At 45.0% G+C, this 24898-nt stretch overlaps 1 protein-coding gene across 7 annotated transcripts in view; it reads right to left on the reverse strand.

Moving 5' to 3' along the window:
• The window catches only part of LOC117264750 (protein NLRC3-like), a 58022-nt gene that overhangs the window by 19553 nt on the left and 13571 nt on the right, over positions 1-24898 (reverse strand). For 4 of the 7 annotated variants that reach the window (XM_033638967.2, XM_033638969.2, XM_078162994.1 and 1 more), the window contains exons 2-4: positions 10730-11143; positions 4675-4812; positions 56-294 (exon numbers count right to left, since the gene is read on the reverse strand). In XM_033638967.2, coding sequence (XP_033494858.2) covers positions 56-294; positions 4675-4812; positions 10730-11100 — 748 coding nt within the window. In that variant the 5' untranslated portion in view covers positions 11101-11143. Of the gene's footprint in view, positions 1-55; positions 295-4674; positions 4813-10729; positions 11144-24898 lie in introns of those variants that run through there. The other 3 variants (XM_078162996.1, XM_078162997.1, XM_078162995.1) reach the window with 3 other exon arrangements.

The following is a 24898-nucleotide window of genomic DNA, read 5'->3' on the forward strand; positions in this document are numbered from 1 at the left end:
ATTGGATTTTTATAAAAATATGTAATGACATCATCAAACAGATGCACAGTCTTACCTTGTACAGCACTGGTCTGACTGGCTGTCTGCAGTCCAGCTCTTGTTCTGGGTTTTTTTCCACACTGGGGACACAAGGAGTCTCCTGATGAAGCAGACTGGTCCCAGTATGAGGTGATGCACTGTCTGCAGAACCAGTGTCCACAGCTGGTAGAGAGAGGATCCTTCAGGACGTCCTGACACAAAGCACAGCAGGAACTCTGCTCCTCCACAGAAACATGACACCTCTTCTTCTTCTCTCTGTGGAGGTGAACTCATTCTTCAATATATTATGCATATATTATATTACCATGGAGTCTGCATATCTTGCAAATCAAATCAAATCAAATCAAATGTATTTATATAGCACATTTAAAATCAAGTACACTTAACCAATGTGCTGTATAAATTAAAAGAATGACATACAAATATATAGCAATATAACGTACACAAATATAAAACAGAATAACACTAGTAAGAACAATTACATATGTAAACAAATGATAAAATACTAAAATATTAAAACCACTATGAGCAAGCAAACGACATTGAAAATATGTATGTCTTAAGATTTGTCTTAAAGGTGTCATTGGAGGGGGAGCATTTGATTGAGAGTGGAAGGCTGTTCCAGAGCTTTGGAGCAGCTACCGCAAAGTCACAATCCCCCTTATTCACCAGCCTCAGTCGTGGGACAGTTAAAAGACATTGTTCTGAAGATCTAAGAGGTGGGGAGCTGGGGCAGGGACAGAGACGTTCAGCAATATACTGGGATGCCAGCACATGTATGGCTTTAAAAAATAAATAAAAAGACCTTAAAATCAATAACAATGAAAGGAGACATTGTGCTGGCAGAAAATGGAGCCTAGAGGAAGCATATACAGTGCAAATAAAATGGGCCCTAAGATAGAACATTGAGGTACACCACAGGTGATGTGGGCAGAAGAGGAGAGGCCATGAATCTTAACAGAGAAAGACCTGTCAGGTAAATAGGAGGCAAACCTCAGACTCTCAAACCGTCCAAAAGCAACGTCATCTGAAACTGGCTCTATTCAACACACAATCTCTGAACAACAAAAGCCTCACCCTGAATGAATTAATCACCAACAACAACCTGGATTTTCTTTGCATCACTGAAACATGGCACAAACCCCTGGACTATTTTTCACTTAATCAGACCACACCCACCGGATTCACATACACTGACAAACCTCGCCCTGAAGGCCGCAGAGGTGGTGTTGCTGCTATTCATCGGAAGGACATCAAAATAACCACATCCATCCCAGCAGTAAACTCATTTGAACATCTTGTCTTCAAACTCTCTGGTCTGACTCCCCTTGTCTCTGCCATCATCTACCGCCCCCCCCCCTTCCTGTCTGATTTTTCTGTTTTTTTTTTTACCCAGGTCTGAGCCATTTGACCTTATGTTCTCCTCCTCGGCGATTTCAATCTCCACATCGATAATACTGTCTGCAAATCTGCCATTGAATTTCTGGATCTTTTACGTTGCTTCAACTTCACACAACATGTTAACTTCCCCACTCACTCACATGGACACATCCTGGATCTGGTCTGCTCAACTGGTCTAACATTACACCACCTCTCCAGCATCAACTTCCATATCTCTGACCACCTGGCAATCACTATGGACATTAATATCCCCATCCCCACTCCTGAAGTAAAATGCACAATATCCTTTAGAAATCTCATATCCATCACTCCCTCAGCTCTCCCAGCCTCACTCACCAGCATAATATCTACCTCCATTCCCCCATTCTCTGACGGCCCCACTGACCTTGTCCACTATTATAACACCACCCTCTCCTCCTGCCTAATTCAGTTGGCCCCCATCAAAACTAAAACCGTCTCCTTCACTCACTGTGCCCCCTGGTACACTCCTTAGCTCCACGCCATGAAATCTCGAAAGCATCAGCTGGAAAGACTCAACAAAAAGACTAGCCTAACAGTTCACCTTCAAGCCTACACAGACCACCTGCTACACTACAAGAACACCCCCAACACAGCCCGGTCCAACTACTACTCTCATCTCATACACTCTGGCTCCAACAACCCCAAAACTCTTTTCTCCACAATAAACAAACTTCTCAAACCCATCGACAACACCTCCACATCCTTCACAGTCGACAAGTGCAACTCATTCTTGTCATTCTTCCAAACAAAAATCAACACCATCTACAGCAACCTGACCACCTCCCTCCCTTTCCGACCCCTCCACCTGCTCTTCCCCCCACCTCCGTCCCACCACTGTCACACTTCCCCCCACTGACTCCTCTGAACCTCACAAAAGCCACTACAGGTATGAGTAACTCTATATCAGTTCATGACCCAATCCCTTCCTCAATTGTTAAGTCCTGTCTCCCTTCTATCTCCCCACTCATCTCCAGAACTATCAATGCCTCCCTCAGCTACGGCTCAGTCCCAGATCTTTTGAAACTCGCCGCTGTCAACCCCATCCTCAAAAAACCCGGACTCAATCCCGACATCATGACCAACTTCCGGCTCATCTCCAACCTCCCCTTTCTGTCAAAAATCCTGGAGCGCGTTGTTGTCACTCACCTCAAAACCCACCTCACCGCCAATGACCTATTTGAGACATTTAAATGCAGATTCCGGTCACAACACAGCACTGAAACAGCTCTTCTCAAAGTCACCAATGACCTCCTCCTCTCCGCCGACTCTGGACACCTCAACATCCTCATCATGCCCGACCTCACTGCTGCGTTTGACACAATTAATCACTCCACCCTCCTCTCCTGTCTTAAAACCTGTTACAACATCACTGGCAAAGCTATCTCCTGGTTCAGATCATATCTCTCCAACAGACAGCAATTCATCCATATCAATAACTGCACCTCCTCTACCGCTCCTCTGTCCCAAGGCGTCCCCCAGGGTTCTGTGCTTGGTCCTCTCCTTTTCATCCTCTACATCCTCCCACTTGGTAACATCATCCGCCGATATGGCCTCCATTTCCACTGCTATGCCGACGATGTCCAGATCTACATCGCCACCAAATCCATCACTACAGCAATCTGCTCCACACTTGAAAATTGCCTCACTGAAATAAAATCCTGGATGCAAACTAACTTTCTACAACTCAACCGTGACAAATCAGACATGATCCTAATCGGCCCTAGTTCCCTTACTAAAACCATCCATAATTTCAGCCTTAATGTTACAAATTCAACACTTTCTCCATCTCCACATCTACACCAACCTCGGAGTCACTTCGACAGCAACCTTTCATTTGAACCGCACGTTAATCATAGCACCAAAACTACTTTCTTCCATCTAAAAACCATAGCTCGGCTCCACCCCTCACTCACCTTTTCCACTGCAGAAACTCTGATTCACGCATTCATAACATCCAGACTCGACTACTGCAATAGCATTCTGTATAGTTCATCTTCTAAAGTCCTCAACAAACTACAATACATCCAGAATTCTGCTGCCCGTCTCCTCACCCAGTCCCGCTCCCGTGACCATATCAGGCCAGTCCTCCAGAACCTCCACTGGCTCCCAATTCCTCAACGCATTCAGTTCAAAGTCCTTCTCCTCACCTTCAAAGCCCTCCATAACCAGGCCCCATCTTACCTCACTGACCTGTTGCACCATCACACCCCCTTCCGCAGTCTCCGCTCCTCTGATGCAAATCTCCTTTCTCTACCACACAGGACAAAGCACAAAACCTGGGGGGACAAAACCTTCTCCATTGCTGCCCCCTCCCTCTGGAATTCTCTCCCCCAACACATCCGTAACTGGACAGACTTAAACTCCGTCAACTCTTTGGTCAAAACCCACCTGTTCAGACTTGCATTCCATCCCGATTCCTTCTCTTAACTGTGCTTTGCTGCTCTTATGTTGTTTTTATCTTGTTTTTTCTGTTTTTGTAAAGTGTCTTTGAGTGTTTTGAAAAGCGCTATACAAATAAAAGTATTATTATTATTATTATTATTATTATTATTATTATTTTTATTATTATTATTTTGTGCTCACCACAATGTAATTAGCTGTAAGACATCATGTCCATTTCACAGTTTTCTTTGAGACCGTGTTTGGTAAGATCAGCTGTCACTAATTAATGTTAATTCAATGAGAAACCTGATGGCAGGCCAAAATAAAACTAAAGGTTGTCTGGTTAAAGCACAGCCAGTGTCTTTTCTCAGCCAAAGATCATTGGTAAAGAAAGGAGCTCCATTCTGTAACATCACTGTACAATCAGACTGGACTGAGTCTTACTGTAGTTCACTCGAGTCACACTCACAAAGAGTGGGACCTCTTTTTTCTAATGAGTGACATTCTTCCAGTTAAACTTTGATTCATATCATATCGATAATTTCAACAGATCAACTGTATAGTTTTGAATCGAGACCTTTAGTTTTTAGATCAAGTAGGTAGTTAAAATGAGGTGTGTCAGAATTTGTATCTACAGTTATTATTTCAGTGAGTCAGATTCATTTAAAAAAAAAAGAAGAAAAAGTTACAGGCTGCAACTTATATCCAACTTTAAAGATCTCAGCCTGGGGCCCAAAAAACTTGTTCAGGATAACCTTGGTGGTTGAATAAAAAAAAACTCATGTAATGATTAAAGAACAGTGCATCTTTACAGTAGAAACAGTCTCTCACTTTATATCTGATGGTCCAGGTTCATTACTGAAGAATAAAGGAATGTCTTTGGACTGGTCACTCTTCATAGACAGGCAGCCGGACACTAAAGACCCTGCTCTGTCCTCCTCTTCCCCCAAATCACTCATCTTCTCAAGTCTGACAGGTAAAGAAACAGAAGACATGCACACTGTAATCAAACCCAGTCAGTACTCCACTTTTTCAATTAGTAGCTTCTTATTTATTTGTCCTTATTTTGTTAATCACTTTTTATTAGGTTTTCTTTGAAAGGACAGACAGAAGTGTCAACTGGACACAAAAACACATTTGAAGTGAACTAGAAACAAATCAAAAACTAGGACAGGATCCTTTTTACAAAAAAACCCCCCAATATCTACCGTATATTTATACGTTATATATATGTTCTTTATATGTTACACAAATTGTTTTTAAATGTTTTGTTTCTTTTTGCTTGGGGTATGCGCGATGTCATTTCGTTTTTGTGCTGCGCATAAAAAAGGACAAATAAAGAAGTTCACTTCAGTTCATAACATTATATATGACAACACAGCATCCAGTTGCTAATGGCTAATGTTAGCCTACTGTAGCATAGCCTCTGAAACATTAACGTTATCCTCCTTGTGCATTTCCACTTACTAGTAATGTTAACGATGCTACTATCTAAAGTTAGCACTGTAACCTTATTCTAAAACTCATCAGTCATCACTGACTCAAATTGAGTTTTAAAACTCCGGGGCCACATTTGACTGTCTTGGTTGTAACGTTACACTTGCTCTCCTCTTCCCTGTATCTAACGTTACCTTGCCAATGCCTACGTCTATCATAGACGTAATGAGGATGTAATGGAGGAGGGAGGAGTAGGTCTTTGGAGGGAGGTGGAGTTGCAGGAGGAGGGGGATGGGACTCTGGATGGAGGCGGGATTTGTGGATTTTTTCTAAGTGCTGTGTGAAATGCAAGAAAGGTACGAGTTGCTTTAATGTAAGTAGCTATCTAGCTAGTTTAAGACACTTTCCTTTCTCACTTTCAGAGTTTCAGAATTATATTGTGTCAGGTGTCTAGACTACAGATGAATGCTAATGTGTGTCTATGGCTTGACATTTCAATGTAAGATGTCATATATTATGTGAATGTTAGCTTACACTGGTGCTCAGTCAAGCAGTGAGACAATGGATTAATGTTAGCTGGTTGTAGAGATAACGTTACGTTTAGACATCAGTAAGTTATAGACAGTGGTGGAAGAAGTACTCATATCCTTAAACAACACCACTAACAAGTAAAAGTCCTGCATTTAAAATCCTACCTTTGTGAAATATTGGAGAGTTTTACCTGTTTTGGCCGCAAACAGTTTTGACAGAGACAAATACACATCTTTTTCTTTTTTTTTGTAAAGGTCCACAAGCCAAACAGTTTGGGGACCATTGGTTTAATCTTTAACAATAAAGAGTCGTTTATAAGATTATTGACGTAATATAAAGGTGTCAGATAAATGTAGTGGAATAGAAAGTACAATATTTCCCTCTGAAATGTAGTGGAGTAGAAGTATAAAGTTACATAAAATGGAAACACCCAAAGTACAAGTACCTTAAAATTGTACTTAAGTACAATACTTTAATAAATGTATTCAGTTACTTTCCACCATGGAATATCTATATTATTTAATTTTAATAGTCTTTTGAGTGGTGGTTTAGTTAGGCTTTTGCCTTTTTGATATTATCTTTTATAATAGGCACCCCCTTACAGTAGTTTTCACTCAGGTATGCAGGAGTTTAATCTGGTTGGGTAGTTGAACAACTAAAATCCATGTGTACTGAAAGCTTTTTTTTTTTAAAAGAAATTGACTCATAGTGCTTTACATACAAATATCAACATATAGTATCAATTTGGTAAAAATGTAGAAGCAACACAAAGGAAATATAAAAATATTAACATAGAAGAAAGAGTTAAAAAGTTAAAATAGAAAAATAAAAATAAAGGTACAATAGAATAAAATAAAAACAAGCTAAAATAAAATAAAACAACAGATTACACAGTTACAACAGAACAAAGGCCACAGTACAGTACATTTGATAGAATCTTTTGCATTAGGGTACTTTGAAAACTGAAATATTAACCTAGCTACTACTTAAAGTCACAGACCACCCCAAAATCAAACTTTGTGAGCTGTTTTCTTACCTTGAAAATAGTGTAATAGAAAAATAAATCCTTATTCTACAGGATCCATATGTTTCTCACTTCTGAATTAATGGAAAAGATGAGAGTCACTCTAGCCCAGGCTTCTGAGCCTATAGAGTGAGTCCTATTTTATCCATCCATTTCAATATTGGGACCAGTACAGGATCTACAATGTGGAATGTTGCTTTGTTTTTACTATTAGACTATTTTCAAAGTAAAGGCCAAAACACACCGGCACCGTACGACGCGCGTCAAAACAGCCGCCCCCATTTATTTTCAATTTACAAACCCACACCAGCGGCGGCTCAATGCGCGTCGACGTGCCACACAGCGTCGCCGCCCTTGAAAAAACGCTATTTTGTAGGCTACTTCCCAGCTCTCGCGGACTGGAGTGTGCATTAGAAATCCATTTGACACCCCGCAGCGCGACGCTTTTTGTATGTGTTGGGGGCGGCACTCGACTCGCGTCAATGACGCCACCATCATATGACGCGGCCGATGTGTTTTGGCCTTAAGAAAACAGCTGACACATTTAGATTTTTGGGCGGACTATCAACATGCCAAAGAGGAAGGCAGATGTGTTACCATAAAGGCTCTAGACCTGTGCCTGACTAACACAAAAGGCATAGTGTTTTTGGTTCTGGTTCAGCATTGTGTGGATCTGCGTTTGAGCAGAAATGATAGTCTACTAGGGTGTGTGTGTGGGAAGGGGGGGTCTTACCTGTCAGTTTAGATCTAGAATACCTTGTTGGTGACTGCAAAAGTTGTTTGTGTGGTACAGTATGTGCCCCATGAGCTGTTAAATGGTGTAAAATATGGTTTATCACCATCTACAGCAGGAGTATTCAATTAAAAGTCACTGAGGTCAGTTATTAAAATCTCCTCCAAGTAAAAGGTCCAAACTGAAGTCCAGCTTGTGTCTTATAGCCTTCCCCTATGTCCACATTTTCATATGGTTTCAACAATATTTATTGTCAATTTTAATGCAGGAAATGTTTAACTGAGTGCACAGCTAGCTCTTTTACCATAAATAAAAGTAGTCCCAGGCAAATAAATTTAAGACCTTTATTGCAGATTAAAGAAAACAGAAACCTCAGAATAAAATAAATAAAAAAGTGCAAACAGAGCCGAATAACCCTTTTTCTCTTAAATTAAAGAGGTCCCAGCCTAAAGAATTGAAGGCCTACACTTCAAGTATAAAAGTCAGCATCTTCAGAAAACAATGAATGAAAAGTGGCTCTTTTAGGAAAAAACAAGTGCAAACAGGGCATTGACTAAACATTTTTCTCTTCCTTTTTCTTACATTAAAGAGGTCCCAGCCTAAAAAAACTGAAAGCCTACTTTTCAAGTAAAAAGAAAGTCAACATCTTCAGAAAACAATTATTAAAAAGTGTCTCTTTTAGGAAAAAAATACAAACAGAGCTTTGAACACAACCTCTTTTAATTATTCTTTTTTTTTAACTTTTCTTAATGAGAGAAATGGGCATGTGACTGCCCTGCCAGTAATTTAAATCTTGGTTGGAATGGAGTCAGTGCCATTCTCATGTAGATATGTAGGTGTTCACTGGTGAGCCTAGAACGGTACTTGTTTTTGATAATGTTCATAGTGGAAAAAGCTGACTCACAGCTGTAAGTCGATCCAAAGATAGTCAAGGTGTGCAGTGCTACTTTGGTTAGACCAGGGAACACACTCTCAGACACAGTCTGTAGCCAGAAAGTAGCAGGTTCAGTTGCCTCAAAATGCTCTCTTAAAGGAGCAATAAGCAAAATTCATCATTTCTAGATTGAAGGAATTAAAAAATTGTTATGTGAAGAACTAGAGGTGTAATTTCATCTGGAGTATAGCATGACCTCACACACCCTCTCTCTGTGTTGATCTCCAGCCCATTGTTTACAAGCCGGTCCGGCTGCGCGTTCATATACGTTCATGTGAATCCCCCCCCCCCCCCCCCCCCCCTCCTCCCCTTGGAGCTCTTGGCCCTCCCTCCCTATAAAAGGCTACAGCCGGTGAGCAATGGTTATTTTCGAAATGAAATGGCAGAGAGCAGAACGTCCACCTGAAGACGACCAGGATCTGACATTACCTCTAAAGAAACAACGGTTGTTGGCAAAGAAGTTGTCGGCTAAAGAAAGGGACAGAACTCGGATTAACATTGGCCTTGCATTTCCAAGGTGGAGAGCACTGTGAGAGCTAAAGGGGCTACAATCTGACTCGAAGCTAGCTCTTCTTCTCCTGGACAGGTACAACATAAAGTCAAATGTCTGTTTTAATTAGTGTTACAGTAACGTTAAGCACATGTCGCTATGTCGATTCAATTAAATTTAATGTTACAATCGTAGCGTGGGTTAATGTCCGGAGCTTGAGTTATTAGCGGCTCGGTCCCAGCAATGGGTCAGGCATTACGGTTGTGTTAGGTGAGTAGCCCAGCAGCTCAGCTAACATTTGCAATTAGCATTGTAAAATGTAGCCCGGCGGGCAGCCTGGCAGCTGTGTTTAGCTATTCCCCTACCTACTTCAATGATGATGGTACCTGTAATAAATGCAATATATTTGCTGAAATGGAGGCGAGGCTCAGTGAATAGAAGAGCTGGTAGAAGTGCTCCATAGCTGCAAGCTACTCCAATAGCTGTAGTAGCTCTAGTGCTAACTCTGGGAGCTAACACTAACATTCCTCTCTTCTCCGTGAGCCCGCCAGGCTCCACGCTAGAGCTCGCCAGAGCCAAGAAGCAGGCTCCCGGAACGGTAGCATAGCAGCCGACTAGTGCTAACGCTAACATCCCCACGCTAGAGCTCGCCAGAGCCGAGAAGAAGGCTCCCGGAACGTTAGCATGGCAGCCGACTGGTGCTAACGCTAACGTCCCCATGCTTCTCGGCTCCGACTCACTGAGCCTGGCGGAGAAGCGTGGGGACGTTAGCACTACTCGGCTACCATGCTAACGTTCCAACTCTTCTCCGTGAGACCATGAGCCTGGCTCCCGGCTCAGTTGGAGTTGGAGCGTATGGTAGCCGAGTAGTGCTAACGCTAACAGGAAAGCAGGGAAATAGCTAAACACAGCAGAGACCGAGAGTGAGTGAAAGACATTGCTAACTGCTAAACTAAGTTGGCTGTTTAGGTTTTATTTCCTCGCCCCTGTGGCGAGTGAATCTGCCTGCAGTGAAAGCGGGGGCTAACCGGTGCTTCCTCCTCATGCACCACTTCACTCAGCTGCCTGACAGTCCCGCTGCTTCTTCCCACTTTAACCTGAATAACAAACAGGAGCTAGCTGGGAGCGGCTAGCGGAGCGTTAGCCACAGCATGACCGGAGGGAAACACAACCAGTTAGCCTCCGCTTGCTTCCCAGCTAGCGGCTCTCCGTTTGGATCCCACCGGAGCACCGAGCCTTGGTTTGTTATTCAGGTTAATGTGGGAAGAAGCAGCGGGTATATCGGGCAGCTGAGTGAAGCGGAGCCTGCGGAAGAAACACCGGGACCATCTGGATGTGATAGTCCGTGCTGCGGTACTCGTCTCGCCGGCACAGACGAGGCGAGGGGGAGGGGGGTGTTGGAGAGCAGAGGTAGAGGGAGGAGTGGCTCATGACACACTTTGTTTTGCTCTACAGGCAGTGCACAACAGCGAACCTAGCAGTGAAACAATTTCGCTTATTGCCCCTTTAATGCAGCATTTCCTTGCAGATCAATGAGCTCAAGCTGTAGAGATCCTGCATGTGCCCACTTGAATGTCTGTGTCACCTCCTTCGAAAATCCTCTGACTTCTCTGATGAGGAAAGGATTCTGGATTAGCAGGAGGAGCTGCTGCCCAAGGCAGAAGCTGTTGAACCTTTTACTGAAGTTTCCAATCAGCTTGTTTATGAAGTCAACATAGGGAGAAACATCTCTCTCACCCTGAATCTGTTCCTGCAGTTTTGGCGAAGTGTTCACACTCTCCTTCGAGATCTTTGAAAATGTCCAGCTTCCTCTGGAAAGAGCAAACAGCTGTCATCAAATCAGCAACTGAATTGTTCTGGCCCTGCAGCTTTAAATTGAGCTCATTAAGATGTGATGTAATGTCAACCAAAAAGGCAACCATATCTATCTTGTGCTCATCTTGCAGAGAAAGTGAAAACTGTGTTGCTCTCTGACTCTGGACCTGCTTTAAGAAAGCTGTTATTTCTTTTTGAACAGACCAGAAACGTCCCAGTGCATTGCCTTTACTCAGCCACCTCACATTGTTGTGCAGTAGCAGGTCATTGGCATTTGCCCCACCGTCTTCCATAAACTTCCAACGTCTCAGGAGGCGATGAAGGGATGAGGATGCCCTAAGGAAGTTGATGAGTTTCATCACTGTGTTCATTACTTCAGCAAAATGTTCTGATAGAGTAGTGTAGTGTAAAGAGTTAATTCCAAATCAAGTAAAAGTGTTACACTGCATAAGGTGATGCATAAGGTGATTAAGAAACAAAACCATATAACCATCATATAACCATGTTTTATGTATGAGATCTTATAAAACCGATTGAAATGCATCTATATGTGTTAAAGCATTGTTATACATGTAAAAGTGTTCACAAATTGGAGTTGTAAGTCAACATTGTATTCGCATTACAGAGCACACACGCAACGTATCATGTTCTATATAATGATAAGCACACACACATTCACATGTCTGTACTACCTGATGCACATTTAAAAGTTTATATTGTATAAGAGCACAAGGGACTGCATAAAGAAAGTCCCTAAGATTCACATCTTTTTTAAAAATAAAGCGAAAGCAAATCCAAAGCTAAGGGTGGAAAGCTTGGGAACTTCCAGGCTCAAAGTGAAAGTAATACACCATTAAAATCGGGCCTGTTCATGAGTGGACAAAAAGAAAAAGCTTGCTACCAATAGCTTTGCACTGAAGAGGGATGGATTAGCGAAAGAAGGTGGAGACTCTCCTCAGTCTCCACCAGCATAAAAGCAGACGCACGGAGAGCTGTTTTTCAGTCCGGTCCCGGGGCTTGACTCACTGAGTTGTATGTGTTGAAGCTTGTGAACACATTAAACTCGACTGCATTGGACTCTGCCTGTCGCCAGTGATTCTTTGAGTATTATCTAGTTGATTCCAAGGTATCAGATCTACATCAAGGGGAAACAGCAAAGTCAAGTGGAGGACGAGGTCGGGGGCCTGCAGGCCCACTTCCAGGCACCCACCTCTCCCACTACAACTGGCGAGCGCAGCCAGGAGGGAAGGACGTTCGGAGCCAGAGACTGGGAGCACTGGGCTGTGCGCCAGACACACAGGTGGCCACCAAACAAGGTAAGCAGAGCCTTTTTCTGTCTAAACCGGGTGTGTCTGGGGTGCAGTGCTGGGAGCCGCCCAGGTCAAAGGTATCTGACAAATTCCTCTCCTAAAGAACCTACTTATGATGATGAATGTTGATTTAAGTATAATGCATTGATTAATCTAATTATGACAAATTAATTGAATTGGAAAGTAGTTAAAGGTATCATTACAAAGGCAACTAACATCACTGGAGACGGTTGGGGTCTGCTGCAATAGTATGATCGTGGAGCGGAAAGAGCGAATGAGTGTTGAATGTATGAACTAACAAGCAGTATGTATGTATGGAACAACAAGTAGTAAGATAGGCTAAGGTATTTAAAGTATTTAAAGTATTAAAGAGCATTAAGAGAAGTGCACAAGAGAAAAAGAAACCTGTAAGAGTAAAACAGGAAAGAGAAAAAGAAACCGGTAATCAAGAGTTGAAAAAAGCAAAAGTGAAAATAGAGATACAAAAACCCATCCGTGGATACCGCTGCCTATCCTTTCAGCGCACCTTTAAGCCTGTAGGGGCAGGTGTGCTGTGTTGGACGGTAGGTCTACACAGGCGGAGAAGGGGTTAACAGAGACACTAAGCTTTTGTGGATACCGCTGTTTAAAGGGTGATCTCTCAGCCAAGAGGGCAGAAGAATCGCCATAGATAAACAGAACTGTACGGGCAGAGAGCATTAAAGGGTTAAAAAGAAACAGAAAAGAAAAAAAAAAAAGTTGTCAGATCGATCAAATGTGTAAAATTTGTACAAATCTAACTGTGAGCTATAAAATTGCTGTGCATACATTGTAAGGTAATATATCTAGAAGTGTCAAATAGGTTGTAGTAAACATAGTATAATCTATTCAAAAGTAATGCGTGAAGCGTTGTATAAAGTGTTGTAAATACAGTAAAGTGTGAAATAAATGCAACTGTAAAAAGACTGACAGATCATTGGGAGACTGACTCAACAGTGAGTACGAAGGGAGGGGGTGAGGAACACAGCCAACAGTAAGGAACGCAGCCAACAGCAAGGAGTACAGTCAGCAGTGAGGAATGCACAGGGGAATTGACCAATAGATCAAGGGGTGAACACAGGCAGTAACACAGAAGCATCTAAAAATAGATGGAAGAGGGAGAGCTTGTAGAAGACGAGACTTGGGAAGAAGAATATTGTTTGACTGAGGGTCCTGTAGAATATAAAGGGATACGTACACATTTTTGGCTGGAACGAACCTATTTTGATGATGACGGGGTAGAACATTGGCAAAGTGAGCAAGAGATTAAACAAAAACTGTGGCAGATCACTAAGTTTGTCAACTTAAAAAAGGTAAAAGAACAGTTTCCGGGTGCCCCGTGGGAAGAGATTTTGCGTAGACTGTGGGTTCCATATTCACTAAATTTTCTATTACAGACCCTGTGTGACAAATATAAGGACGGACCTGTAGCTTCACTTCCTCTACATCAGATAAGCATACAAGGCCAAAACGGGGTGAGATACCCCCCACGGTTGCAGATTGCTGTTGTGCCCAGAAAAGTTGAGTGGGAAACAGGTAAATTTGGGTGCTTAACCCCGATTCCCCAAGGGGACGGGTCACACAGGCTAGAATATAACCCATTCAGAGAGCAGAAATATAAAACTGCTATAACAGTAGGAAAAATCATAGTACTGATACGTACAAAAGAGACAGACGAACAGCCAGAGATCCCCAGAGCCAGTGAAGTGAAACAGGGTTTCATGGGGGCTAATCAGGAAAAAATGGAAAAGAGGGTTTTAACTCCAGTGGAGTTAGTAATGAGACAACACCCAAGCAGGGTGAAACGCATTCAACGATGTGTGGCTAAATGGCACAAAAGAACATCAGGAAAGAATCGTTGGCCTATGGAAGGTACCTTCAGTCTGGCATGCTGTGATGAAGTAGAGTCAGAGTTGAGGCATAAAGAAGCTCGTGACACAAAAGCGAGCTACAAGCTAAAAAATAAAAGGGCCAAAGAAAGAGAAGTGCTGGGATGGTTTAAACAAGCTGGTGCAAAAATAATGGTGCAGCGAGAGGAGAAGGAACAAGAACAGCAGGCTCAGAAAGAGGAAACGCCTACAGCCCCTGTGACACCTACAGCACCGCCCTTACCCACACCACCACCACCCATACCCACAAGAGTCAACACAGCCAGCAACGGGACAATATCCGCTATGGCAGTCAAAAGATATGGAAATGGAGGGAGCGGTAGAAGGTAAATTTACAGTGACTTTGACCAAAAATACCAGCAATACCGGCCGCAAACTCAACAGGAAGGGACTACAGGGGCCTCGACGAAAACTAAAGTTGGAAATGGAGCCTCTCTCAGACGCCGACAGTACTGATGGATCGACAGATGATGAGTATGAATCAACTGATAAGTATGAAACAGACCCAGCTCCAGAGATGTCCCACAACTGGAAAGACAACACCTGTTACCAGGCCACAGACATGTAGCTAACGGGAGGACTCTGCAATGAGGAGATTTCTTCTACTAAAGAACGAGCCCCACCCCAAGGACGGAGTGAGAATGAGAGGCGGAGGCGACTAAAAAGGGGAAGGCCCGAGAAACATCAACCACACCATTCAAGCTGCTTTAGTCTCCCAACTGAGAAGAACCAAGTCCCTGAAGAAGAGACACAGGAACGGAAACGGGAGACACAGGTGCGTTTTCCTAGACGCCATAGTGACCTGGATGAACAAGAGCTGGAAAAGGCGCTTGAGGCAGAATATCAGCTGTTAAGAAGACAACATCATAGACACACAGCTACTGTCGACCCGCCCCCAGGTCCAAGTAGTATGGCAGACACTACTCAGGTCGACAGGTGTGGAACCAGTCAAGAAAAAGGTGGGGCAACAGGCCAATCATTACATGAGAACGACCATGATGACTTGGTTCAAAAATGGCAGAGAATGCTGCAACAAACTGATCAAAGGATAGATCAAATGACTCAGAGCATAAAGACCTTAGAAGATGATCTTAAACTACCCCATAGCCCCCAACCAAGGGAAAGGGAACCCCAAGTTAGCCCTAACACAGAACATATTACTCTGACACTCAAAGGCATGATGGAATCCAGTAAGACACCATCTCGGAAGGGGAATACTGTAAGACAAGTGGCAGACCACAGAGAGAGAAGTCATAGTGGTATGACATTGAGGGGTGGGAAAGTACTTGATGGACCCCCTAGTCCATCAGTGTCTGACTGTGAAGACACAGAAGCAGAACTCATGTACCCCATAATTACAAAAAGCAGTGGAAGACAACACTATGAGCCCTGGCCATTCATGGACATGATAGGGCTAGCAGAACGCCTGCCGGTGCTCACTGATGGAGCCGACAAATGGATCATGGCCTTGGAAGAAACTACAGCTGGAATACAGTTGGCAGTAGGTGACATCAAAGCACTACTCACTTATGTGGCAGGAAAGCAAGCCACTAAAGACATCTTCACAGATGCTCACCTGGGTGCAGTTATTGAATCCAATTCACATGATTGGCGGGAGTTTGGACAGTATCGATCTCGACTATGGCAGAACTTGAGAGCTCATTACCCTGTAAAAAGAGACCCATCCAAACTGGAGGGAGAAGCCATGGGGGAAGATGAGTGTCCCTCTAAGTTCCTACACAGCTTCCAGAAAAGGTGGAAAGAAGAAACAGGGGAGGCATGGAATGCTAACAAGACAACCCAGAGTTTATTCAAAATGATGGTGAAAAAGGCCATGCCAGAAGAGGTACAGCGCCGCCTGGAGGGCGTTGTAGGATTGATGAAAATGGATTGGTCACTGTTCTCTGAACATATTGTCCATCATGTGGAGCTCTACAGAAAAGACAAAAAGAAAACAGAAAAGACAGTAAACAAATAGCCAACAAGCTAACACAGCTGCAACTGGGAGAGCTGAGTAAGCTGGTAAAGAAAGAAAAGGAGAAAGAAAAAACTAAGGTGCAGGCCCCCTTGGTAACAGCAAACCCAACACCTCCCCAAGCGATTCAACCACAAGCACCTCTGCAATCGGCCCCCACTGATCCTAATGCAGCAGGAAAAGACACCCCAGCCACAGACATGGAGCTAACAGGAGGACTCTGCAATGAGGAGATTTCTTCTACTAAAGAACGAGCCCCACCCCAAGGACGGAGTGAGAATGAGAGGCGGAGGCGACTAAAAAGGGGAAGGCCCGAGAAACATCAACCACACCATTCAAGCTGCTTTAGTCTCCCAACTGAGAAGAACCAAGTCCCTGAAGAAGAGACACGGGAACGGAAACGGGAGACACAGGTGCGTTTTCCTAGACGCCATAGTGACCTGGATGAACGAGAGCTGGAAAAGGCGCTTGAGGCAGAATATCAGCTGTTAAGAAGACAACATCATAGACACACAGCTACTGTTGACCCGCCCCCAGGTCCAAGTAGTATGGCAGACACTACTCAGGTCGACAGGTGTGGAACCAGTCAAGAAAAAGGTGGGGCAACAGGCCAACACCCCAGCCAACGCCACACATCACCATTATTATTATCAGTAACCACCAAGAGGTGGCGGTGGTCAGCGACCCCCTAGAGGGCGGGGCTGAGGGGGAAATAGAGGATGGAGAGGGGGCAGAAACTACATACCAGGCAACCAGCAAGGGTATCAGGATCAATTCAATCAGCAACCCGGACCACCTCACATGGGTGCAAACTACCCAGGAGCCAACCAAGCTCCACCTGACAAGCTCTGTTGGGGGTGTGGTCAACCAGGCCATATACGGGCTCAGTGTCCCAGTAATCCATGGGAGGGTCCAGCACAAAACTGGCCCAACACAGAACAGAACCGCCCCTGGTAGGGGTGCCCAGAGGAGCCTGAGGGGGAACTAATGTCACCAGCTATATCATTACAGTCACATGATGAACCCATCATCCCTGTCATCATCCATGAACGTGAGTATCCGTTTATAGTGGAAACAGGAGCCACATATTCATGCACTGGAAAAGAAGGCTCCAGGTTCCCCCTCTCTAAGTCATCCATAAAGACAGTAGGCTTCTCTGGGAAATCACAGATCATACCACTAATGGAGCCCGTTCCAATGCTCATTGCAGGTAAAGTTATATGTGCACCATTGCTGTATTCAGCCCATACCCCAGTAAACCTGCTAGGGAGAGACATTCTGTGCCCTTTAAAGGCAAAGATCATGTGCACCCAAGACGGACTGTATTTGGACTTTCCAGATGAGCCCCCACAAAGCATGATGCCACAATTGCCCCAGAATACAACAGAAAAACAACAAGCCCTTGCCTATTGGCTCCAACTGACACCAGAGGAATCCCATCTTAGGCAAAAATGGACTGAATGGGAGGTGTGGATTCGCATGCACTATGACACAGCACATACTCCCACTCTGCCACTGCACTGCACTCTCATGTATGACAGAGATCAGACTCATGTAGATTATCAGGAATGTTGGGATGCAATGATTAATAGAAAACCATATCTAATCACAACCGAGGACATGTTTTTGGGGCCGGAGGGCGTGGCAGCGGCTGTCCGCCTTCCAGAAGAATTATCTGGGTGGTTTCAAGTACCAAAGTCCATGCCGCATGTCACACTGTTGGTGGCCAAGGGTTATGAGTCTCATCATCTCGGTCCTATGGTCAGTCGTGCCCTGCAGGTGCAAGAGTGGGTGCCTACAAACAACAAGTATATTCACACTTCCAAAGACAAACAGTTTATCAGAATTTCAGTTAAGGTAGGTGATGAGGCATTAGCAGACAAAGTAGTGGTAGATGGAGGTACACCCACATTGATGGCAGTCACCACAGAACATGAGGATATGCTAAACCAGGTTCCCCCCCAGTTATGGTCAGCTCACAAGACTGATGTAGGATTGATAAAATCAGCCCAGCCAGTGCACATTAAGCTGAAACCACATGTCAATCTACCATATCAAAAACAATACCCATTGAAGCAGCATGCCATTGACGGTATCAGACCAATGATTCAGGGTTTGATTGAAGCAGGGGTACTGGTTAAAACTAGGAGCCCTTGTAACACACCAATTTTTCCCATACAGAAACCAAATTCCTCAGACTATCGTTTAGTCCACGACCTGCGAGCTGTTAATGCGGTAGTAGATGGTGAAGTACCACTTGTGCCAGACCCACATACGTTGCTTTCAAACATCCCTCCAGACACCCAGTGGTACACAGTCATTGATTTGTGTTCAGCCTTTTTCAGTGTACCACTACATCCAGATTCTCAATATTTGTTCGCTTTTACGTATGAGAATCAACAATATACCTATACTAGGCTGGCTCAAGGGTATTTGGATTCCCCCTCCATCTTTAATCGTGTGTTGACACAAGACCTCGCCAGTTTGAACGTGCAAAGCACAGTTTTGCAATATGTAGATGATCTGCTCATTTGTAGTCCTACAAAAGAACAATGTGAAAAAGACTCTATTGCAGTGCTCACAGCCTTAGCAGAAGGCGGGCACAAGGTCAGTAAAACTAAACTGCAATTTTGCCAACAGTCAGTAGAATAAATGGGAACAATGTTATGTGGGGACAAAAGGTGTATTGCACCATCCCAGCTGGAAGCAGTAATCAAGGCCCCTCAACCGCAAACGGTGGGCCAGATGCTGTCTTTTCTGGGCATGACAGGCTATAGCAGACCATGGATTTGTGATTACGCTATAAAAACAGCTCCCCTTAGGGCTCTGATAAAAGCAGCAGGACAAACAAACAATGCAGCTCAATTGACATGGACAGAGGAAGCAGAGGGTGCGTTCCAGGCGCTGAAAGCAGACATGCAGTCGGCCCCAGCGTTGGGCACTCCTAACTATGCTAAACCTTTTCATCTCTATGTTGCAGAAAAATCAGGTTTCGCATGTGCTGTCCTGATGCAAGACACACCCACAGGTAAACAGCCATTAGCATATTACAGTACCAAGCTTGATAACATAGAAGCTGGTCTGCCACCCTGCTATCAGGGCTTGGCAGCAGCTGTTTTTGCCTTTCAGAAAGCATCATCGCTCACCATGGGACACCCTGTGACACTGTACACTTCCCACCAACTCCATGCATTATTGACGAGTCCATGCTTCGTTTTGACCCAAGCCAGACGAACAGGCTATGAGGTAATCCTGTCAGCCCCTGAACTCAACATTCAACGTTGCACCACCATTAACCCCGCCATAAAACTGATGCTACCCACTGATGGTACTCCACATGATTGTATTCATGACACAGACAAATTTATGCGGGCCAGAGAAGATTTGCATAATCAACCAATTTCTGCTGATCTTATTTCTGCTCATCACATAAACTTGCTCAGCCTTGTTCAGCCCAGCTTGCAGAGATAAAAGCTTTAACAGCAGCTTGCAAATTAGCAGAAGGAAAGTCATTAAATGTGTACACAGATTCAGCATACGCCTATGGTGTATGCCATGTCCATGCTAACATATGGAAACAAAGAGGTTTTCAAAGAGCTGACGGCACTCCTGTAACTCATGGTGCTGCTATTTTTGATCTATTACAGGCCATGCTTCTTCCCACAGCTCTCGCAGTCATCAAATGTCCAGCTCATCAAAAAACTGACTCCTTGATAGCTAAGGGAAACAATCTCGCTGATGAAGCAGCAAAACAGGCAGCTATAGGGACAGTAATGGCGCCTATATTGACCATAGAGGACTGTGAATCCCTCACCTCCCTACCTTCACTCAAACTCGCTCAAGACAGAGTAGAAGAGGCCGAGAAGCGCTTATGGAAAAAACGAGGGGCCATAAAGAACATGAGACCAGGCCCATTGCATGGCGTCTGGCTAGACGCTCATGGTCATTTTGTATTACCAACCTTATTGCTGAGGCATGCAATAATTTGGGCGCATGGTAGTGACCATTGCGCAAGGGGGGAGATCTTAAGGAAGCTACAAGCAGTATGGTGGTCACCATTTCTGGCGGCCACGGTAGACAGAGTATTAAATGAATGTGACATCTGCGCAGAATACAACATTAGAAAAGTTTTCACAGCTCCATTGGCACATATACCACCTCCAGATGGTCCATTCAGACACCTCATGCTAGACTACATAGACATGGGACCACAGTCAAGAGTAAGGGGAATGAGATATGTTTTGGTGGTCATATGCAGATTTAGCAGATGGGTGGAGGCAAAGGCCACAGCAAAATCAGATCACAGAACAGTTGCAAAATTTTTGTGCCAAGAAGCCTTCCCACGATTTGGGATGCCAGATACTATATCATCAGATAACGGTAGCCATTTTGTGTCTAATGTCATACAAGAAACGCTGAAACAATTGGGAATCAAACAAAAGTTTGGCTGCGTGTACCATCCCCAATCACAGGGGGCAGTAGAGAGGGCAAATGGTATTTTGAAAGCCAAAATAGCTAAAATAGTAGCAGATAGCAGAAACAAGCTTAACTGGGTGGATGCTTTACTACTTGCACTAATGTCTATGCGATCACAAGCCAGCCGAGTCACGCATCTAACACCGCATGAAATGCTTACGGGCCGGCCCATGCCGATACCGTACTTAAGAGGTCCTTATGAGGGACCATCCCTGGAACAATTACAGGGTGAGATGTTTGATTATTTACGAAGTCTGACTCGTATCCACAGGGCTGTGTTCCAGCAGGTGAAGGGTGCCACTGAGGACAGAGGGGTCGACATCTCAGCAGATCTCCAAAGAATACGTCTTGGACAACTGGTGTACATCAAGGTGTTCAAACGAAAGTGGGACCAGCCACGAAGGGAAGGTCCATACAAGGTTGTACTAGCCACACCAACTGCCTTGAAAGTCGAAGGTAAGGACGTTTGGTTCCATCTCAACCACTGCTGCAGAGCTAATCCCCAAGTCCCAGACAGACCACCTATACCTCAGCCTAGAGTGAGACGGAGAGCAGCTCCCCCAGGTCTGCAAGGGGACGGCGAGGCCGCCCCGAGAGCAGTAGGAGACCAACCAGAAGGGGAAGGCGATGCCTCCCCACAAGAACAAGGGACCAGAAGGTCAGCACGCGTGGCGCAGAGACAGAGAGCAGAGAGAGCCCAGAGTGACAGCAGCGGGTCATTACCAAGGAGGGTATCAACAGAGGGGGAGAGCTCCTCAGAGGGAAGCTCCTCCTCCACCGGGACTAGCAGCGATTCTCAATCTCATAGGACACCACCTGCTAGTCATAGGGAAGATCATGAGAGGCCAAGTGCAGCGAGAGAGGTGGCAGCAGAGGCAGAAGGACAGGAGGGAGAGGGAACAGAGGCAGAAGGAGAGGAAGGAGAAGAAAGCCTCAGCTCAGAACCAGGCGAAGCTAGAAGGTCAAGTTCAGACTCAGGCACAGACCCAGACTCAAACCCAAGAGACACAGACACAAGAGAATCAGACCCAGAAGAAGGACCAGCCCCCCAATAACCTGGAGGGTCTGGTTAGCAGGAGAGGAGGAGCTAATGTGGGAGTGATAGCTGTAGTACTACTAACCCTATTACTCATCCTGAGAGTGAGGCAGAGTGCAGGAGCAGAACAGGGAAATCAACACCAGAGGCAGATAAGTGAATGCTTGGTAGCATTAGGAACCATGGCCGCCGAACAGGGAAAGATACCTAACAGGGAAATGATACAACTAACCTACTATAAGTCACATGCTTATGATGATGTGCTGGTGGAGGGTCCAGGAGATATTAGGTTGCATGGACGGTCTTTAGGACCACACTGCAAAGCAGAAGGGAAGGTGACAGCAAGAGTTTGGTGTAACACGAGAGGTTGTACCAACACGGAAACAGGGCTTACCTTATCTGTAAAAGTGGCCCGCCAGTGGCTCCAATTGAACCCAAGGTCCCAGAGAAAACCAAGAGATGTGTTGATGCAGAGGGTTGGGCTAATTAGAACAACCACTTGGGCATCTAATATGTTCTATCAATGGTTAGAATACTCCGCTAAACAGGTAACTAACATTACGTGCATAGCATGCCACAGCAGGAGGGGTTTACCCAGGGTTAGGCCTCTCCCAAACATAGACAACTGCTGGGAACATAAGACATGTTTTGCTGCATGTGTCATGTGGATGGCGTCAGGGCAAGAGAGGTGGACCAACACAACCACCATATGTCCAGAAAACTTTAAAAATGTCTCTGATCGGTTCCAGCAAGAGTTTCACGTGCCTCCAGTAGTACATCTGGCGCCAGACCTCGTATTTCCATTTTGTGTGGCACGGGGAGATAATATAGAATACTGGTTGAACAATGTCACTTCTACTAACTCTTCCCAGGAGGCAGAGAGACTGATCCAATGTAGATATGAAGTGATCGTAGGGAATGTATCTTCATCAGCAGGTGGGATGCAGCTCACGGGGGTACACAACCCAAGAGGCTAAAATCCAATGCCACCAGGTGGTCAATGGCGGGAACACTTCAATGGTAATGGGACGTAATTATAATAACACCACCTGGATTTTGACATTTAACTTAACCAATGGTACAGCGCCACTGGCAGATATATTTTGGATGTGTGAAAATGATCTTCAGGTGAAAGCTGTGCTGCCAGTAAATTGGACAGGAATCTGTACCCCAGTAATGTTAACAGGACAAATCACGATCATGAGTTTAAATAATAGCCAAAATAACAATACTCACTCACGGTCTCGTAGGTCGACCAATACTCAAATGCTCTCCTGGGAGGAGGATGCTAGTGTGTACATTACATGGGATCAGGTGCCACAAGGGGTTCCCAGGGATCAACAGGCTATATCAGACGAATGGATAGAGACAGGTAGAGTGTTGGACTCCTGGCCAATCTGGGGAGCCATAGCTAATGCCCAGTATACAGCTCGTAACAGCCGTTGGATAAATTATTTATGGTATAACCAACAAAGATTTGTGAATTGGACTATAGAAGCTTTACAGGGTGTGAGTGAGCAGCTACATGCCACATCTTTAATGACGATGCAAAACAGGTTCATTATCGAGACTATGCTTGCTCAAGATCAAGGGATCTGTGATATGGTGGGAGAACATTGCTGTACTGTCATCCCTATGCACACAGGAAAGGATGGAAATCTAACCCGAGCCCTAGAGAACATACGTACACTAAGAGACCAACAGGTGCAGCATTCCAGTTGGAACACTAGAGTGTCTTCAATTTGGGATTGGATGGGACAATTGTCCCCTGGTAAAATTCTACGTATTATAGGAGTGTTATTGGGGCTTGTGGTATTGGCTCTTCTGGTGATATCCTGCTGTGTTCTCCCCCTGGTGCGAATTGTAATTAAAAAGACCATGGCAAGCATCACAGGACAATTTGTAATAGTAGACCAAGGTCCACGTCCCATAGCTAAGGTAGAACCCTATGAAGACATGACTGGCTGCCAGGGGAAACTCTCTAAAAAACAAGATCAGGCCACAGGACAAAATTGTACAAACCAATATGACCAAGTGTCAGGTAACAAGGCCAAGGAAGAGGTCCAATATGAGCAAATGAATAAGCAAATTGAAGCAATATATGAGGAAGTTCTGTAAAACAGGATGCCACAAGTCAAAATAACCAAAGACATTCTTGCTGTCACCTGACCAATACTAACAGTTACCGCTAACATACCAATCTTGTTTGCATGGCTTATGTATATATGTATATAACTAAACACCAAAGGGAAAGGAAAAACACTGTAGGGAAAGTGCATTAAAATGTCCTCTACAACCTTAAGACAGATACAGATTATGGCTGAACCCTGGAGAACTCCACATCCATGCCAGCAGAGCCAAGTAGGCCAGCCGGTGTTCCTGCAGCGGAGACCATTTGTGTTCCCTTACCCGCCATATCCTCCACCGCCTTATCCGACGGCCAGCCTCCCCACACCGACCTGCACCTCCAGTGAAGACGCCTCGATGGAAGGATGTGGATGCTCCTATCAGGTGGTACTTGGTCCACCTCCAGCAGAGAATCAACTCCGCTTCATGCTGACAGGACCCGACATCCCCAGCCACACAGGAACCCCCCAAGAGTCATCAAGCTCAGCTGCCAGTACCTCTACAGCAGGACACCAAGCCCAGGCAGGCCCCAGTCAAGACATAAACTGGTCCATCACTGATCCCAGTTCACAAAGGGCCTCCCAGTATCTGGAAAACTTTCAAACCAGTGCTGGTATGCAGTCATCACGCCCCCTTGATTCATCCTCATCATCAGAAGAGGATGCTGACCCACTACCCTGTGGTCATTGCAGTTATTCACCCACCACTCCAGAACCTGCAGATTCCCCGCCAGCTGACCCTAGCCATAAGGCAAAAGATCGCCTACTGCCACGACCTTTACCCGACGACATACGCATCAGTCTGGAAAGGGACTATGGGGTATCACCTGAAATCCTGACAGGATACCTCTGGGAATTGCCTGATGGGAAACCACAACGTACCATACATCAGAACGTAGCGAAAAACCTACGTACACAACTCCACCATGTCCCCCAGGGGTCCTACCGCATGCTTGTGCGCAGTCTCCCGCTGATACTGCGGAAACAACTCTGCAGGATTCGCCGTGACACCTATACCATCAGGAAAGGTGAGAGCAAAAGGCTGAGTCGGGAGCACACGGTGCTTACTGACCGTCACATAAGCGACCTGCGCTCTCAAATCAAGGAGCTGACTCAGGCTAAGGATGCCCTCTAACTGGAGGTCATCATGCTGAGAGGCCAAGTGGCATCCTATCAGCGCCTGTGCAGGGGGGCCGCGTCCACCAATGCGGGTGATGGACAACAACCGTGTAGCAGCACTGACTGAGGACTCAAATATGAT

The sequence above is a fragment of the Epinephelus lanceolatus genome, chromosome 20 (genome assembly GCF_041903045.1).
Source record: "Epinephelus lanceolatus isolate andai-2023 chromosome 20, ASM4190304v1, whole genome shotgun sequence".
In the NCBI taxonomy this organism is placed as follows: Eukaryota; Metazoa; Chordata; class Actinopteri; order Perciformes; family Serranidae; genus Epinephelus; species Epinephelus lanceolatus.